The sequence below is a fragment of the Sminthopsis crassicaudata genome, chromosome 1, assembly GCF_048593235.1.
Source record: "Sminthopsis crassicaudata isolate SCR6 chromosome 1, ASM4859323v1, whole genome shotgun sequence".
In the NCBI taxonomy this organism is placed as follows: Eukaryota; Metazoa; Chordata; class Mammalia; order Dasyuromorphia; family Dasyuridae; genus Sminthopsis; species Sminthopsis crassicaudata.
In genome coordinates, this window is record NC_133617.1 from 750,633,945 (window position 1) to 750,652,950 (window position 19,006).

The following is a 19,006-nucleotide window of genomic DNA, read 5'->3' on the forward strand; positions in this document are numbered from 1 at the left end:
ACAGTCTGCTTTAAATTCAGTATTGACAGTAGCTGTCACCCCCTGATTAAGAGGGTTATTTAGCATCATCCCATGCAAAAGATGACTGGCCCCACAGATCTTTGTAAAGCATAAAAACTGATGCCAAAGAGATTACAGACAAGAGAAATCATATTTAGTTCTAGAAGCCTTAAGGGAAAAAAAAAAACGCCCAAACTAAAATTTAACAACCCTACCACTATCTAGTCAAATAATAAGCATTTATTAAAGGCAAGCCTATTGTGCATCATTTACTGTATTTATACAGAGTACTGCACTCACAAAGGAAAAAATACATCCAAGGTTTGCAAGAAGCCAGCGATGATTCAGGAGAAAGGACTATAAATGTACATAATTTCAATTTTAAGAGCGACTAATACCTTTCTCGCCACTTTTCAGTTGAAACACATCTGTATCAGTAAATTTAAAGACAAATCAAAAAAGTTGCAAATATGCTGACAATGTCTCTATTCCATGGACAGACTAATATTACCTCTTGGCTCCAACTCCCACCTCAAAAAGCAACAGGTTCCAGAGAACAAAAGTGTTTTCAAAGTAAATTTGCCATTTGATATAAAACAAATGAGATTACAATCATTCTTGCTGAACTATAATTCCAAATTAAACATAATCTAACAGATGTGGGCTAGTAAAATAGTAGCAACATTTTTTTCCATTCATTTATTGTTAAATATTATATGCTTCTATACAGGATGGCCAAATAGACTGGAAACATTGCTGATGATGCCTAATTATGAAAGCATGAATTTTGAAGCAAACAAAAAACCAAATGAACAAATAAACATCCAAATGTACATTATGGGTTTAACAATTTAATTTTCAAAAGCCACAATAGTTCTTTCTGCAAATGGTGATAAGTAGGACATATTGTTCAAATTACAAAAAGACATGGTACAAAGAATCACATGGCATATTTTAAACAGTATGACAGTTACAAAATAGGCCATTTCATGAACTCCAAATCCTGCTGATAGAACATCTGAAAAACTTTGTGAAGAAAACATTACAAAACACGCAGTTAGAAAGCTCATACTACAAATATTAAAAAAAAAAAAAAAAAAAAATGAGGGGCAGTAACTAGTCCACAAGAATAGTTGAGCACAGTCCATACAGGGCGTGAAATCTATCAAAATCTCATTAAATCAACTGCTGGTGAGTCTTCAGATAGGCAGCATTTGCATCCAGATTGGCAGTGGACTTCAACTTTGTTTTTTAAAATAAAAATGACATCTCTGACAGAGTTCCATTGGACTTTTAAGAACATTTAATTAAAATATCTCCCCCTTTTACCAGTAAATACAGTTTGCTCATTGTTGTATTTCTGGTTTACATCTGTTACAGAAACAGGTTCTAGTCCTGCCCAGGGGTCCTCAAGCATTGAAGGTTTGAAATAGTTTTCCACATCATTAGATATTCTTTTCTCTTTGCCCCGCGCTGAACCAAATGGTGTAGATGTCCTGGGTGAACCCTTTGGAGAAAAATCATCAAATAAGGAAATATTCAGCAAAGTAACTTAAAGTGTAAATAATTTTTTAAAGAGAAAAATGGAAATGTAGCTTCTTCTTGAGACTTTTCCAGAAATTAAAACCTTAATCAATCTACATATTACACTACATATCAGTCAAGTATACTAATATACTAATAAGTATACTAATAAAAATGGTTAGGATCTACAGCCACGTTCCTCAAACCTTCCTGTTCATATACTACTTAAGCAAAAGAGATTGAGGGTTACCATTCCATTGTTAAATAAACAAACCAGGGAGCTTTTGCCTGTGGAAAAAAATAACAGTATGTTGGCCACAATTTTAAATGTTCATCTTGGTGCCTGGTAAATGTAGATATCATCAAAAATAACCACTCAGTATTACACAGGGCCTCAGGCAAAACTGTAAGGGCCTGGAGGGATCATCCTTCCATGAGCCACTGTGCCCATAACTTGACTCAGGACTGGAAACCTTGTTTCTAGACGTTATCCCCAAATTTAGGATTCTCATGATTTCTTCTTTTAGATAAACATACACCATAGGAAAAAAAATAGGGCTTTTTTTGTTGTTCAACAGTGGTTCTTAAACTCTCCATCACTTTACTGGCCTTCCCTAAACACCAAGTCAGAACAGGGACAGTACATCAGACAAATCCAATAAACGTTTCCTGGGATGTCTGCAATGCTGCTTGAATCAAGTGAGGATACACACTTTAATTTTATTGGGATGGGAGAAAAAAAGTGTGTCAAAGGCAAAAATGAAGTGCATTTTCATAAATTTCTGATAAAAACACTTTGGAAATACTAGGTACTCCAGTGATCTGAAGTTTGCGATGAAGCTAGACTCAAGATAACCAGGACTAATTTAGATGGAGGCAATTAACTTCCTTTAACTCTGTCCAGTTGTTTAGATGGAGACAATTAACTTCCTTTAACTCTGTCCAGTTGTTCAAATTAACCTGATATAATAATCAAACCAGTTGCTTAAAAGAAGGGCTGGAATAATATGGATGTCTTTTCTTATCCCTTTTTTACTTCTTCCTCTTCACTTAATATCCATTCTCCACCCTTTTTTTTTTTTTTAACAAATCAACTCAATGACATTAAATACCTAAAAACAAAGTCCTCTTAAGTCAGAGGGTTTAGGTCCTTTGTTTTTAGTTAGTCCCCCCCCCCCAAATTACAAAGTTCCAAATGATAACCACTTAACAAAAAAAAAAAAAAAAAAAAAAAAATCAAAAAAGTGCCTTGAAAGAATAGTAAAACCTAACTTAGTATATGTAAATGAAGACTAAGCAGAAAAGTATAACCACCCAAAAGGGAACAGTATTAAGAGTATATCAACAATGATGGACAGAATCAGCTGCACCCAGAGGAGGAACACTGGGAAATGAGTGTAAACTGTGAGCATTTTTTTGTTTTTCTCCCCAGGTTACTTTTACCTTCCGAATCCAAGTCTTCCTTAACAACAACACAATTCGGTTCTGCACATATATATTGTACCTAGGATATACTATAAGATATTTAATATGTATGGGAATGCCTGCCATCCAGGGGAGGGGGTGGAGGGAAGAGGGGAAAAATTGGAAACAGAAAGGAGTACAAGAGATAATGTTGTAAAAAATTACCTATACAAATGTAGTGTTAAAAAATGTTATAATTATAAAATTAAAAAAAAAGTATATAAAGAAATTGCCCGTGCATATATCTTGTAAATAAAAAGATATCTTTAAAAAAAAAAAAAAAAAAAAAAGTACATCAAGAGCTCCTGGTGCGCTGATGGCTTTCTCAGTACTGTATTACAGCCAGCCTTAAAACAATCTAAGAAGCATCCATAAGGTTTTAAAAATCCCAAACCTCACTTCATTTGGAGATACTTTTACATTCTATATCCACATGGCCTTCAGAAGAGGCTTATTATGTAAACACCTTTACTACTTCTGGCCTCCAAAGTGTGTGTGTGTGTGTGTACATACAAACATATATACATACATATACACATACTATATATGTATGTATACACACAGGAAGGGAAATGCTCATAATGGTCATTTAAAAAATGGTTTTTAAATAAAGCAACAGCTAACGATGACAAGAGCTAACAATTCAATAGCTCTTAACTGTGTGCTGGGCACCATGTGTAGTACTTCACAAGGATCTCATTTGATCATCTCAGCAACCCTGGGAGGGAGGTACTATGAGCACCCTCATTTTATAGATGAGACAGAGGTGAAGGGACTTGCTAGGCTTACACAGCTAGAAAGCTTTTGAGAGCAATTTTGAGCTCAGGTCTTCCTAACTCCAGGCTTTGAACTGACTCCACTGTGCCTAGCTGCCCCAACTGCAAATTTAAATGGCTCTGAGGTACCACCTCCAATCTATGAGGTTGGCAAAGCTGATAAAAAAGGGAGGGGCTGGCTTCAGAGAAAGCTGAACTGCACCAACTGATGTCTAATGAGGTAAGCAGAACCAAGAGAATAAATTTATACAGCACTGTAAACACAAGACATCTTGAAAAACTTTTTACAGAGAGCAAACTGAGAACTGCTATCACCGTGTGTACATGGATTAGGGTTTTTATTCTTTTGGGAGGAAGCCCTTAAATGAGAAGACTCACAGAGCACATGAAAGCATTTCCACTTTGCCTTTTTCCCTTTTATAATCGAGTTGTAAGTGCGGTTAAATTAACTGCTCTATTTCTAAATGTACTAGTATGATTAGATCTTAGAGAAGAGCCGTCTGGACCAGTGATCCAAGGGTTTGGATTCATGAACCTTCCCACCATTATCTCGTTATAATCCTCAATGTACTGTACAAAACACTTGGATTTCATTTGTTTGTGCCACCTGAATATAAGGAAAACCACAGGAGCTATTTCAGTGCCCTTCTAAGAACTAAAACTATAGCCTTGTAAGAAAATGTGTTTGGGGACACTTACGCCTGGACAGACAAATGTGGAGAAAGACTACAAATAGAATCCCAACAATTCATAAAACACAATACAAGAGGCCATCTCTCCAGGAGATAGTGACCTTAAGTATGTGCATAGTCATGACTCATCACGCAAGTCAAGTGAAGTCACAATGGCAAAATAGAACAGACTTAGTGCCGTTTTCTACAGAAAAGCAAATTTAGTTATAAAACACTTGAAGCTAAGTCTCTGGGTTTGAACAAAAACTGCTACCTTAAAAAAGGAAGGCAGTGACAAAAATAACCAGTAAAAACGGATGTGGTTCAATCCGGAGAGAGTTCACTTTTACGTGCTTCAAGAACAGTAACTCAAAGTCTTATTTAGTGCTTTGATAAAACCGTCACCTGTTAATATGTTAAAGTCCTGTTTTTCCATACTACTCCATCTGAATTATTTGGTCAAATCTTTCCCCTACACAGCCTAGGGGCAGGAAACAACTGTTTTTGACAATGAATTTTACTGCAGAAGAAACCAGAAGCTTAATTAAAACTTGAAAAACCGTTATTTTCAGTGCATTTATGAGACTGCCCTTCTCTTGGACCCAAATGTAAAGGCGGCAGCCTCCCAGGCCCGCCCAGAGTCAGGACTCCGAGCTGCGGGAGAACGGGGCAGCCTCCTCGGCCCAACTCGCTCGAGTTTCCGGCCAAGTTCGGAGTAGCCCCAATAGGCGTCTGCTTCCAGTTCATCCTTCTCTCCTTGTCCTTTGTACAAAAGACTGATTTGTGTTTGGAAATGGGAGGAAAAGGAATATTAGAAAGGTGGAGAAATCTCTTCTCAATTTACAAAGTCCAGGCTGAAGGACTGACCACGAAGCTCTCAATGCCCGTGACAGCAAACCTGCTCCGCCTCCGGAAAGCGCCCAATGTTCCCGGTACTACAGAGAAACAAGTGCCGTTCGGCGGCTCCAATCGCAGCGCGGCTGGGGCCCACAAACACCTGAAACCCGTACACCGCCTCGGCCGGGCCTACGCAACACCGCGCTGCGCCGGAGGCCATCAGACACGGACCGTGCGGGATGGCTTTGGGTCCGTCCAGGAAAAAGTGTTTAAACGGTTAGTTTTCCTGCGAGCGCGTTCGCGTGGGAGACGGGCACCCTCTGCACTTAGGAGACCGGGATCTTCGGGGCCGTGGGCGGCCCGGCCCCCGCTCCCGACCCACCTCCGCCCCCGGGGGGGGGGGGCGGCCAGGAACCCCCGATCTTCTTCGAGAGATCGGGAGACGCTAGAAACGGCAGGCGTCCTCCACTCCCGCTTCCTTTTCCTCCTCAGCACTACGCGGGCGGTAAGGACCCCGCCTTCTGCCTAATTATTCGACATACATTTAAGTTCATCTAACGCTTTCGCTCGGAAGCGCCCCAGGCACTCACCTTCTTCCTAACGCTCCCACCTCGAAGTCTCAGCTGGGGGAGGGGCGGCTTTATAAAAGCCACGTCCTTTAGGGACCGAACGGGGTACGGGCTCCCAGGGCGACAGCCGGGGAAGCCTGGGGGACACTTAGGGCGACTGGAGACAAGGGAAGCCCTCCGAGTGCAGGAGCCTAGGGCCTGGGCCCGGCGGGCTTTCTCGCCTGCCTCTCTCCTCCCCCACTCCTCCCCCCCGAAGAGGAGCCCGCGGCTCCGAGCGGCCCCCGCACGTACCTGCAGCAGCCTGGGCGGCTGGCCAGGGGAGAAGCCGGCCGGAGGGCCCGAGTAGCCGGGGCCAGAGGCCGGAGAGCCGGAGGGGGGCGCGCGGGGCCGGGCTCGGGGCCCGAAGGGCGGCGTCTGGTGCGGGCTCCCATAGCCGTCCCGGGGGGAAGGCGGGAGCGGGCCCGAGGGGCTCCGGAAGCCGCCGCCGCCGCCTCCCCACGAGCCCGGGCCAGGTCCCGCGAAGGGCGGCGTGGGCGGGCGGAAGCTGGGTCGGTGCATGCGGGCGCGGAGGCGGCGAGTCGGTGCGGGTAGAACTGGACCGCCGGCCGAGCGCGACTGCGAGGCCGAGACTGAGGCTACGCGCGCCGCGCCGCGCCTGCGCTCTGAGGCCTCCCTGCGGCCGCCGCCACCGCGGCGCTGCTGCTGCTGCTGCACCAAGGTTCCGGGCGCCCAACGTTCCGGGTCCGGAGTGCGCCGGGAGGGGGAGGGAGCAGGGGCGGGGGCGGGAGGAGGGGCGTGGCAGGGCGGGGCTCTGTGCTGGCCCCGCCCCCTCTGGTCCTGGCTGCTGGCGTACTTCTCCTAGCGGTCCTGCACCTGGGCTGCCGAGTCCTAGTTCTCAATCTGGATCTCTGGAGCTCACCTGTCCCAACTCTCCAGCCCGATTGCCGCGAACTGGGCTCGGGTCAGCCCTTGCCCGACCTTCCCTGAGTTTCTCTGCTTTTGGGGGCTCCCGACAGCCCCTGCCCGAGCTCCCTGTGCCCGTCTGATCTTCGGGACCCCCTGCAGCGCCCCCCCCCGTCGGCCTGATCTTCGGGACCCCCTGCAGCGGAGCGTCCCCTCCCCCCGTCCGCCTGATCTTCGGGACCCTCTGCAGCGCCCCCCTGATCCGCCTGATCTTCGGGACCCCCTGCACGCGCTCCCCGTGCCCGCCCCCTCAGCCGCCCCGGGAGGAGGCCAGACTCCCAAGGACTCGGCTCCGGTCCCAGTCCCGTCGGACCGCGGCTCGAGATGCTCGCGGTGGGGCTCGCGTCTCGGCGCTGCTGGCGGAGGAGCGGCGCCTGGCGGATCGGTCCCCGGACAGACACGAGGCGGTTCCGCAGCGGCTGCCCGCGCCCAGGTAGTCGGTTTTTTCCAGACCCCCCCCCGTCGGGCCTGTGGGGGGCAGCACCCGTGCCCTCCCCCCCACCTCTCCTATCTAATGCAATCCAGGGGGGGGCCCCCCCGCACCGGAGAAGGAGCCGGGCGCTGACCGCTGGGGCCCCGAGCTCCTGCACCCCCAGGCCCCCTCGGTAGCTTTAGGAAAGAAGGAAGTTGGTCCGGGGACATCCAAGACCCCTCCCCCTCAGACCGAAGTCGCCCAACCTCAGGGGAAAAAAAAAAGAAAAAGAGCTTCGAGTTTGTATTTCTGGATGAGGAAATAGTAAAGGGGGAAAACCTCGGTCCTAAAACAATCGTTATTAAATACAGGAGAGAAATGACCATTTCTCTCCCAAAGGTGCTCTCGTCCGATCCTCACAACCACCGTAAGAGAGAAGCGCCGCTATCAGCCCCATTTTACAGTCAGGGAAACTGAGGCGGAGGGCGGGTCCGGCGGCCGCCTCTGCACCAGCTGCAGAGGCTCCTTTACTGTGAGTTGCCACACAGCCAGGGTCACACAGCCAGGAAGTGTTAAGTGTCTGAGGCCAGATTTGAACTCAGCTCCTCCTGAATTCAGGCCCGGTGCTCTATCCACTGCGCCCCCTAGCTGCCCCCAAACTGGAAACTCTTTACCACGTGCTTCTGTTCTTTGCTAGATAGAATTTCCCTCCCCCCTCCCCCCTTCCCCTTCCCCTCTTCTCATAAAACCCCCTCCTCTTCCTAAACCCAGGCAGAACTGTTTCCCTTTAGGTTTGTTTTTTTCTGTAAAGAACAGACTGGAGATTGGGTGAAATCCTGGCTTATTTTGGTGAACTTTGGACTTTCCCCTTTGCTCCTTGGCTCATCCTTTTACTGGAAGCTTCCTCTAGGGGATCCTGCCTGAGCTTTTTTCTTGCTGAGCATTTGATTACTAATTTTACATGGAACTTTCCTTGCTTGCCCTGCGTCAAAGGCTTGAATGTTAATCAGTCCTGGGTCCTGAAATCCCATTTTCCTGTTCTGGCCCAGAACTCTGGACTTGAAACAAAGCATTCTCACAAGGCGCTAAGTCAGTGGAATGGATAGAGAGGACCGTTAGCTCATTGAGCGCGGTTCAGTGTGGCTGATCCGACCCTACAAGGAGACATCACGGGCCAGAACTTGAGACAAGGCACTGAGTGGAATTGAGGAGACTGTGGTTAAACCTAGTTTAGCTTTGAGTTCATCCTACAACAGATGATAGGTCCTGATTGGTGTGCACTCAGTGCGGGGCATACAAGCTGGCAGCTCTCAGGGCCAGGAGGACAAGCGCCCTAGAAGCTCTCGGAGCCTCAGCCAGGATTCAGAAGCAGAGAAGGCAGGCGGGAGCTCAAGCTCTCAGAACCAAGGAGAGAGACAGGCCTCTAAGAAAGCTAACCGGGCCCCAGGAAAGGAGACAAGACTTGGAAGGAGAAAATAAAGGATTTGGACTTTAACCCCTGGCTACTCATGTGGTGAACTGAAAGGAAGGATGCTCCCAGAGACCCCAAGAAAATCTCAACGAGAGTATGACCTTTTCCTGCCTGCCTTTGTGGGAAGGCCATCTGAGGTGCTTGGAGTCAGAGCCCTGGGGGATCAGATCCCAGCCTGCCCCTAACTGCCCGAGTGACATTTGGCCAGTCTCTTTTCCTCCACTGGCCTCAGCTTGCTTGCTTAGAAAAGGAGATGAGGATTTAGGAACATTTAAGTTCCTCATCTTGTGTTTAATCAAGTTTAGCCTCTAACCTACCTGCGTGCATTTGGCCACAGCTAGGTGGCGCACCGGAGGAGCCAGGAAAACTCCATTAAAAGCTGACATTTACTGGCTCTGTGACCCTGGGCTGGGCAAGTCCCTTAATTTCTGTCTACTTCCTCCTGTCTAAAATGGGGACAGTGATAGAAGCCAGCTTACCGTGTCATTCTGAGGGTCAAGTGAGATAAAATGTATAAAGTGCTTTGCAAACCACCTTTAAGGTATCTAAATGTCAGCTTTCTATTATCCTCTTTTTTCAAATGAGGAAACTGAGACTAAGCAGTTTTATTCAGGGTCTCCCTGACTCCAGGTTTTAGCACATTGTTGATGTCATCAGTGAGTCAGGATTCTATTGAACTGTGAGCTCATTGAGAGAAGCCATGGGGCCTTTTTATTTCACCTTTATGTTTCCATGCAAATAGTAGGTATTTAATAAGTGTTTGTTGTGTTGTACTGGATTTACTCAAACTCTATGGAGGTGTTCATCATTCTAGACTTTTGTTAGACAGGAGGCAAGAAAAGTTCTGTGTAATTTTCACGCTTCCATTTTGTTTTCTATCTCAGTTGTTTTTTCTGGAGCTGATTTTTCTTAGGTATACATATATTGGATTGAACATATTTTAGCATGTTTAACATGTATTGGATTACCTGCCATCTGGGGAGGAGATGGGGAGGAAGGTTTTGCAAAATTTTGAAAAATTACCCATAGATATGTTTTGTAAATTATAAGTTTTATTTAAAAAAAAGAAAGAAAAAAATGTAAATAGAACTTTATAAAACTTGTAACAGACTTAAGTTTTACCCGCTAAATAAAAGCCAAACTGCAAGCAAGAATTGTTATTTGAACGAGTGTTTAAACCTATTAGATGAAATCTTTCTTGGAGTACCCTAATTTATGATCTGTCTCCTTCCCTCCCCCCATCCTTGGTTTATCAATCCAACTCTTAGAACAGTTGATAAAGCCCAAACTTGTTTCCTCTGTCCATTGTGCTGGAATAAATGACATACTATAATGCAGGAGAAAATAGAAAACCAATTATATTTCTTTTACATTTGTTTCTTGGCTGCCACATATCCCTAAGCGGTGCCCCTGGGGTTGCTGAGCTCCCCAGAAACACCCACTGTCCCAATTTGTAGACAGAACCGCAGAGCCGAAGTCCGGGAGCCACAATCTGGAGCTTTCCCAGACTAGTGGCTGCTTTTGTCACATTTGTGGCAGAGTGGGTATGAAATGTATCGGAGAAGTGACCAGCCTTGTGGTTGACCGAGGCTCCTTCAGGCCAGCTTTCTTTTATGTACCCACCCAACGTCCCTAGAAATTCCCAGGCTGCATTTGTGCCAGGAGATGGAGAGAATGTACCTTTAAAAGTAATTCTTCATGTTCCCTTCCACATGACAGCCCTTTGAATGCTAACAGAGAGCAATCAAAGCTCCGAGTCTTGCTGGACTGAACAGTCCAAGTTGCTTCAGCTGATATTCAGATGCCCCTGTCCTTTTCCGTCCTGCTTCTCCTGCTCATTCTCAATATCCTTCCTAATCTGTGGCTCCCAGAACTGAACCCATTGCTCTAGATGGGGTTTGACCTGGGCAAAGTGCCAGCCACCTGGAAACTATCTTTGTTCATGCACTCCCAGATTAAGCCAGAGGCTTCCACATCACTTGACTGTTCCAGGTTTAATTTGCAGTCTACTAAGATCTCCCTTATTTCCCTTTATGACCTCAGAATTTCATTCCTGAGAACCTGACATTGCTTACTAAGCAACTGATCAAGGAGACCCAAGGCAGACTCCCTGCCCCTTCCCCTCAACAAAACACTTTTACAGAACTTTTTGTGATAGTGAGGAAATGGAAACATGGAAGATGCTCAATAAACAGAGACTAGATAAATTATGAGATGTAAATAAATTGGAATATTACTGTGTTATAAGAGCTGGGTGAGTGAATGAAAAAAAAACATTTATTAAGTACTTACTGTATGCAAAACATTGTACTAATGAGCATGGAGAACACAAGTAGAAAAGCAAGCTAGTCCCTGCTCTCAGATCTCACCCTCTAATAAGAGAAGAAAACACAGGAAGTTCTGAGGACAAGATCTCACCGTTAGGGGGCAGCAGCAAATTTTTTGGCTGGCTGGCCCATCTCCTCCCAGAGCTCTCCCAGAAGCCCATAGGGAGACCTACATGAACTGAAAGAAGGCTGAAATAAGCAGCTAAAGGAAAGCAAACTACTTTGACTATAATAAATGGGAAGAACAACAGCAGTCATAGTAATAACCAGCTAAATAAAGCACTTACTAGATTCTAAGCACTGTGCTTAAGTAAGTACTTTATTCCATCTTTACAACAACCCTGGGAGATTGGTGCTATCATTATCCTTTTTTTAATATACGAGGAACCTGAGGCAAACAGAGGCGAAGTGACAGATACTTAAAATCTGAGGCAAGGTTTGAACTTGGGCTTTCTTGCCTTCAGTCCAGAGCACCGTCTCCACTGAGTCACTCAGCTCCTATTTCCCTGCTGAGTGCATAATTGTGAATAACTGATTTCATCAGAACTGGGCAAAGGAAGGGAAAATGAGCACAGTATAGAAATATGTGCCCCCCTTTATGATTATTATACCATGCCTTTTTGTCAAACTTTTTTTTTTTTTTTTTAGGCTGGGGTCAAGTGACTTGCCCAGGGTCACACAGCTAGGAAGTGTTAAGTGTCTGAGACCAGATTTGAACTCGGGTCCTCCTGAATTCAGGGCTGGTGCTCTGCCCACTGCGCCACCTAGCTGCCCCCCTTAAACTTTTTAAAAAAAGTATTGTTTGTTTCATTTCATCTCCCAACATATCCCTTCCCTACTATCCAGAACAAACCTCTATAATGAGGGATTAACAAGGGAAAAATATCTCAGCAAAGTTAACCAACCCATCAGCCAAGTCTGCCGGTGTAGCAAGGGTTCCAGGCTCAGCTCCAAGTTTTTCAGATTGGGGGGAGGGGAAGGGAGTAGTCACTTCTTAAGTTTTCAAATTCAAAACTCCCCCCTCCAGTCATTTCCATGAACACATCAGAACATACAAAGACTGCATATGAATTGGACATCTACTTTCATACTGCTTGCCTTTAATAAGGTGTATGATAAAAGTATACATGCTACTTTCAAAATTGTCTTCCATGTCTTTGCTTCCTTTTGAACTTGTTTTCTGTTCTTTTCTGTTCATTTAAAAAAAGTTTCCCTTTTTAAATCTCCCTCTCCCATTCTTTCCCACTCTTTTCCCTTCCCTTTCTCTCTCTTTTTCCCTTTCCCTACTCTTTGATTCTCTCCCCTTCAATTCTCCCCCACTCTTTCTTGGTCTTCCCCCTCTCTCTTCATCCCCAACTCCTCCATTCCAACTGAAAACTGAGAAGAAAGGAAATCATGACAGAAAAGCAAGTGAAACAAAACTGATCCCACAGTGGCCATGTCCAAAAGTATACGTCTCTTTCTGCACCCTGAGTCTGTCTGCTCAATAGATGGTTAACCGACTTCATTAAAGGTACTCTGGAGATATGGTTGGTGGATCCCCAAGAGTGGTGTTTCTAAATTGTTCTGGTTCTGTTTGCTCCCCTCTGCGTCAGTTAGCATCCCCCAGGATTCTTTGATAGCGTCTCTTTTGGTCTGCCTTATGTACAATATTCTGTTATGTTCATATTTGCTTTATATTCCATTATTCCCTTTTTATTTCCTTTCTCACTTCCATTCTAGGTCTTTTTCTTCTTTTCTTTTTAATGTCCTTCTTCCTTTTTAAGGCTCCTAAAGTTTGGTTTGAGACCCTTTTTTCTGTTTTCATTCTCTCAACCTTCATTATCCCAATTTTTTTTTTGAGTCTCGTATATTTCTATAGCAAATTAATTTTGTGCATGAGTGCACACGTGTGTGCATGTATGTACATGCAATGTGCCATAGGTGCAGTGTACACCTATGCTCTGTGATGCATTATTCCATGTGCATGTTTGCACATGCACATGTGTGCATTGTGCTGGGTATGTTTGCATGTATGTATCGCTGTGGCTGTGTATACATATGTGTGCATGTGTGCATTTGTGAGTGTATGTGAATGAAAGTGGGTGTTGGAAACAAATCCTTCTTATCTGTAGGTTAGTCTCCATGCCTCGAGTCTCTTCTCAAGTCGGTCTTCCACTCACTTATCAAAATGACCTTTCTAGAGTCCAGTTATTAAGTGCTTGGACAGGTCAGGTCTGACCATGTCACCTTCCTGTTCATTAGACTCTAGTGGCTCCCTGTTACCTCTCGGATCAAATAGAAACTTCTCATTTAGCTATTAAAGCCCTTCGTCACTTAGTTGTTTCTTATCTTTTTAGACTTCTTACTCTTTGCTCTTCCCTCTCCTGAGTGAGTGAGATTAACCTCCTTGTTGTTCCATTTCAGAACTGGGCATTTTCCTTGACTGTCGCTCATGTCTACACTCCTCTCTTGCCTTGTCATCTTTTTTTCCCCCTGAGGCAACTGGGGTCAAGTGACTTGCCCAGGTCACATAGCCAGGAAGTGATATGCCTTGAGGTCAAATTTGAACTCGGGACCTCCTGACTTCAGGGCTGGTGCTCTATCCACTGCACCACCTAGCCCCCCTCCTCATCTTTTGACTTCCCTGATCTCTCTGGTCTTAGCTAAGATCATGATTTCTGCAAGAAGCTTTTCCTGAATGCCCTTAATGCTAACTTCTGCTCTGAGGTCACTTCCAATTTATTCTGCAGTTGCACATAGGTCCATCATTGTTTCCATGTTGTCATTAGAACGTCAGTTCTTTGAGGACAGGAACAGTATTTAATCATTCTTTGCATCTGGGGTGCTTAGCTTAGTTAAATACACACATTCACACACACACACACACACACACACACACGCTCACACACACCCTTACACATACTCACAATACACGCTCACACACACCCTTACACATACTCACAATACACGCTCACACACCCCCTTACACATACTCACAATACACTCTCACACACACCCTTACACATACTCACAATACACTCTCACACACCCCCTTACACATACTCACAATACACTCTCACACACACCCTTACACATACTCACAATACACTCTCACACACACCCTTACACATACTCACAATACACTCTCACACACACCCTTACACATACTCACAATACACTCTCACACACACCCTTACACATACTCACAATACACTCTCACACACACCCTTACACATACTCACAATACACTCTCACACACACCCTTACACATACTCACAATACACTCTCACACACACCCTTACACATACTCACAATACACGCTCACACACACCCTTACACATACAATACACTCTCACACACACCTTTACACATACTCACAATACACTCTCACACACACCCTTACACATACAATACTCTCACACACCCCCTTACACATACTCACAATACACTCTCACACACACCTTTACACATACTCACAATACACTCTCACACACACCTTTACACATACTCACAATACACTCTCACACACACCCTTACACATACTCACAATATACTCTCACACACCCCCTTACACATACAATACACTCTCACACATACCCTTACACATACAATACACTCTCACATACACCTTTACACATACTCACAATACACTCTCACACACACCCTTACACATACAATACTCTCACACACCCCCTTACACATACTCACAATACACTCTCACACACACCCTTACACATACTCACAATACACTCTCACACACACTCTTACACATACTCACAATACACTCTCACACACACCCTTACACATACTCACAATACACTCTCACACACACCCTTACACATACAATACACTCTCACACACACCTTTACACATACTCACAATACACTCTCACACACACTCTTACACATACTCACAATACACTCTCACACACACACTTAACACACACATATACTCACACTCACACATATTCAGAGTAAGCACTTACAATGTGCTTGTTCACTGATTGAGCTTGAATGTTCCCCTTCAGAAATCCAGTTCAACAAATTATTACATGCCAGCTGTGGGAGAGGTCCTTCGTTTGGGACTTCAGTAATCTCACATGGACATCTCTATCCTTAAGGAGCTTATATTCAAAGGATGGGATTTTGATCTGGATATAGATAAACTCCCAGGAAGTTTCTTGAAGGTTCAACTCTGTGGTAAAAATCAAGCCAATAGTTTTCCAGAAACTTTCTATTCTAGTCAGAGGAGTTTTTTGCATATCAATGTCATTTCACCCTGTCTCATCCAAGAAGTCCAGTTATCCAGAGCAAAGGGATCCGTTAGCCAGATCCAATAGTCCCCTGAGGGAAAGGAGATGTGCTTCATACTCAGTCTCTGGAGGTAAAACTGACACAGAGGACTGATATGAATTCTAATGCTGTTATTAGTATTTTCCTTTACTTTTTGGTGGGTATAAATTTCTCATATTCATTGTCATCTCTTAGGATACAATTATTTTGTCTAGCTATTCCATCATCACTAGGCACCTACTTTATTTCTATTTTCTTAATTTTCAGATACTCCAGGGAAAACGTGATCTCTTTCAATTAGGTATACCTTTGAATGATAAGTTTGCCCCAGGCGGTTTGCTTGATAGGCTGGAATTATTACTTTATTAAATTAATAAAATTAATACGTTAGTTAGTGTTTTGTGATATAACCAATAAAAGAATCTGAGAAGGGGATGTGGAGTAGTGTATCTCTAAAAAGTTCACCTTGGAGTCAGGAGAACCTGGGTCCAAGTCCAGACCCTGAAAAACTGACTCTATGAGCCTGGGTGGCCACTCTCCTTTCAGTGCTTAAAGGCAGAGAAGATGCCAGAAACCTGGATGAGCATTTGTTTCCTCAGATGATTTGTTGACAAATTGTTATTATTAAGTAAGTGCGTGTGTGTATATGTGTGTGTGTGTGAGTGTGTGTGTAGATGTACACAAAGTTTTGGGTATATATATATATATATATATATATATATATATAAAAGTGTTAGGAATACAAGGTGAGAACTCAGGTTGTCTGGACAGTGACAAGGTGAGAACTCAGGTTGTCTGGACAATTACAAGGTGAGAACTCAGGCTGTCTGGACAGTGACAAGGTGAGAACTCAGGTTGTCTGGACAGTGACAAGGTGAGAACTCAGGTTGACTGGACAGTGACAAGGTGAGAACTCAGGTTGTCTGGACAGTGACAAGGTGAGAACTCAGGTTGTCTGGACAATTACAAGGTGAGAACTCAGGCTGTCTGGACAGTGACAAGGTGAGAACTCAGGTTGTCTGGACAGTGACAAGGTGAGAACTCAGGTTGACTGGACAGTGACAAGGTGAGAACTCAGGTTGTCTGGACAGTGACAAGGTGAGAACTCAGGTTGTCTGGACAGTGACAAGGTGAGAACTCAGGTTGTCTGGACAGTGACAAGGTGAGAACTCAGGTTGTCTGGACAGTGACAAGGTGAGAACTCAGGTTGTCTGGACAGTGACAAGGTGAGAACTCAGGTTGTCTGGACAGTGACAAGGTGAGAACTCAGGTTGTCTGGACAGTGACAAGGTGAGAACTCAGGTTGACTGGACAGTGACAAGGTGAGAACTCAGGTTGTCTGGACAGTGACAAGGTGAGAACTCAGGTTGACTGGACAGTGACAAGGTGAGAACTCAGGTTGTCTGGACAATTACAAGGTGAGAACTCAGGTTGACTTGACAGTTCTCTGGCTCAGACCTTTGGTTCGGGCCTTTAAAGGGAGTTTACACCTTAGGAATTCTAAGAGGAGCAAGTTCATTGGTGGAAGTATTTCCCCAAGCCCCGTTGAGTTCTTACACGCCCATTCTCTGGGAGGATAAAAGAAGGGCAGCATTGGGTCTGAGAGAATCGACTCTGGGATAGAGTTTTGACTCCAGGCAGGCTGAAAGGAGACCAGTCTGATTTGAGGAAGGACAAGAGCTGGAGGAGATTCAGAGCTCCCAAGAAACCTGCGCCCAGAGGAAACGATTTTACAGATCTCCTCCCAGAGAAGGATTACAATTGACCAGTCCCTCACAATTCAAGAACTTTACATATAAGCATAAACCATTTTGCTGTATCAGATTCTAAACTGTGAATTGCTGGAACCACACAAAACAGGAAATGGATCTATGTTATAAATATTCTTCAAAGATAAAAAAGACTCAGGAGTGTATGGTGTTTATTTAAGGTTCTTGCAAGAAATAGGTATCCATCCAGGGGCAGTCCCTGGGCAGATCTGCCTTTATAGACCCTGGAATGAGACTTTTATCTTCTGTCCGGAAGCTCAAGGTCCCTCTTTCGTGAGCCCAATTGTTTGGGAATGATGAAATTAACAAATTTTTTGGTCCTCCCATTGCATGTTCCTCCTTTGATATGTTTCCTCTTCCTCATCATCTAACCCATGTTCAAAAATGGCAGAAACTCCCGCTTTGGGTGGATGTTAATTAACTCATTAAGCATGCACACTCATTGCTTGCACTTACCTTTCACCCGCTCCTTGTTTTGGGGTGATTTTTTTTTATCAGTTTGTCAGTCGAGCAGCTCAATAGCTTGTTTTGAACAACTAATTCCGTCAGCTGCCATGACTTTTCTCTAAGCCTTTGTCCCTATTTGGAAGTAAACTCTACAGCCTAGGGACAGGTTTTATAGTTCAATGTAATGGATCACTTTCAGAGTGAGGAATACAGTTTACAAGCTGGGAGTTCTCCTGGACCAGAGACCTTCCCCACTGGAGGTAAAGTAGAGATTTTATCCTTGAATCATAAGTGGGAAGGGAGGGCCAAGGTGTTTTACAATACCATCACTCCCAGGGTCTTAGTGGTTCCCATGACAAGCCCAAGAAGGGAAGACAATATAAGTCTTCAAACTTTGGGGGTCATGTCCACCCCCTCCCCAGGGCACAGAACCAGGGTTCTGTGATAGGATCAGCTTTTTGTAGTTCCAGATTCACTTCACTTATTGTACAGGCTACAGTACAGCACAGGAATGTAGCCATTGTCAGAGTGGTTGACAATTTTAAGCCGCATTGTGAGTTTCTCATTCCCAAGCTCTGAGAAATCACAATTATCACTATATTCATTACCTATATCATATCGATTAACATGAAAGCCATAATAATTTTTTTTCACAGGGAGACGACAAAGAAGTGTAAAGATTTATTTTTGAAGAGCTTTCAGCCTAGGGAGGTAGTGTGGCTTAAGCCCAGAAACAAATCATCATCTAAATGTTTACATATTATCCATAATAAACCAGTCTCATGACTGCTTTACCTCCATATGTAAATGTACAACTTTCTTGAGCTAAGGAGAACTTACTTGGGCCTTGTTAAGTGTGTGGGAAATTCCCTCCCACTGATGAGGATCCCGAGGAAGCTTTAAAGAGTCAGCCTGTCCTACCAGTAGTCACTTTGGCACTCCTTGTATTTTGTCTCCTGATTGAATATTAATCTCTCCCTGAATCTCTCAGCTAGTTTTCTTTCCTGTTTCCTCGGCCCCTTCACACTTTCTAATGCAAGGCAGCTTCCCTTTTTAGTTAATGTTTACTTACTTATCTCCTATTTGGGACCCTGTGTCCCTAAGGCAATAATTGCCTTTTCCTAGTTTACGTAGGTGGTTTTCTCTGTGAGCCAAACCTCAGACCTCTTGGCAACTTGGCCTAGCACGTGGATATACAGAGCATGCAAAGGATCATGGGAGTCTTAGGTAGGGATGAAATGGCTAAAGGGGTTTAAAATACTTTATAAGTCTTTAACGTGCTATGTCAGTGTCAGGTAAGGTAATGGAAATTCTTCTTATGGACACAGCAATGCCCGTAGGAATGCCAAGATGCCTCTGCATGGGTAGCTACACAGCCCTCGTGATCTCTCTTCAGAAGTTCTGCAGTCACTGGAATGAGAACAACCTTTGAACCCCATTCCAGAAACCTTCTTTCTTCTGAATGGGTGCTTTAGGAAGTCTCAGCTGGGAGAGAAATTCGT

General features: G+C 44.4%; 2 protein-coding genes across 4 annotated transcripts in view; one reads left to right on the forward strand and one right to left on the reverse strand.

The window, feature by feature from the left end:
* Positions 1 to 835: 835 nt before the first annotated feature.
* On the reverse strand, positions 836 to 6,582 carry MPLKIP (M-phase specific PLK1 interacting protein). The gene is made up of 2 exons (XM_074284504.1): positions 6,133 to 6,582; positions 836 to 1,507 (listed from the first exon to the last, which is right to left on the reverse strand). The coding sequence occupies exons 1-2, from the start codon at positions 6,397 to 6,399 to the stop codon at positions 1,304 to 1,306; spliced, it is 471 nt and encodes a 156-aa protein (XP_074140605.1). The 5' UTR covers positions 6,400 to 6,582; the 3' UTR covers positions 836 to 1,303.
* The window catches only part of SUGCT (succinyl-CoA:glutarate-CoA transferase), a 579,062-nt gene continuing 565,412 nt past the window's right edge, over positions 5,357 to 19,006 (forward strand). The window contains exon 1 of one of the 3 annotated variants that reach the window (XM_074284502.1): positions 5,357 to 5,548. In XM_074284502.1, the coding sequence (XP_074140603.1) occupies positions 5,512 to 5,548 (37 nt within the window). In that variant the 5' untranslated portion in view covers positions 5,357 to 5,511. Of the gene's footprint in view, positions 5,549 to 6,635; positions 7,238 to 19,006 lie in introns of those variants that run through there. The other 2 variants (XM_074284501.1, XM_074284503.1) reach the window with 2 other exon arrangements.

What these genes read in the sequence shown, in the direction of transcription:
- MPLKIP (XM_074284504.1), bottom strand. Translation starts at nt 6,399, where the DNA reads ATGCACCGACCCAGCTTCCGCCCGCCCACGCCGCCCTTCGCGGGACCT. An exon ending in AGCCGCCCAGGCTGCTGCAG is followed by an intron (nt 1,508 to 6,132) that starts GTACGTGCGGGG and finishes TTTTCTCCAAAG; the next exon opens with GGTTCACCCAGGACATCTAC.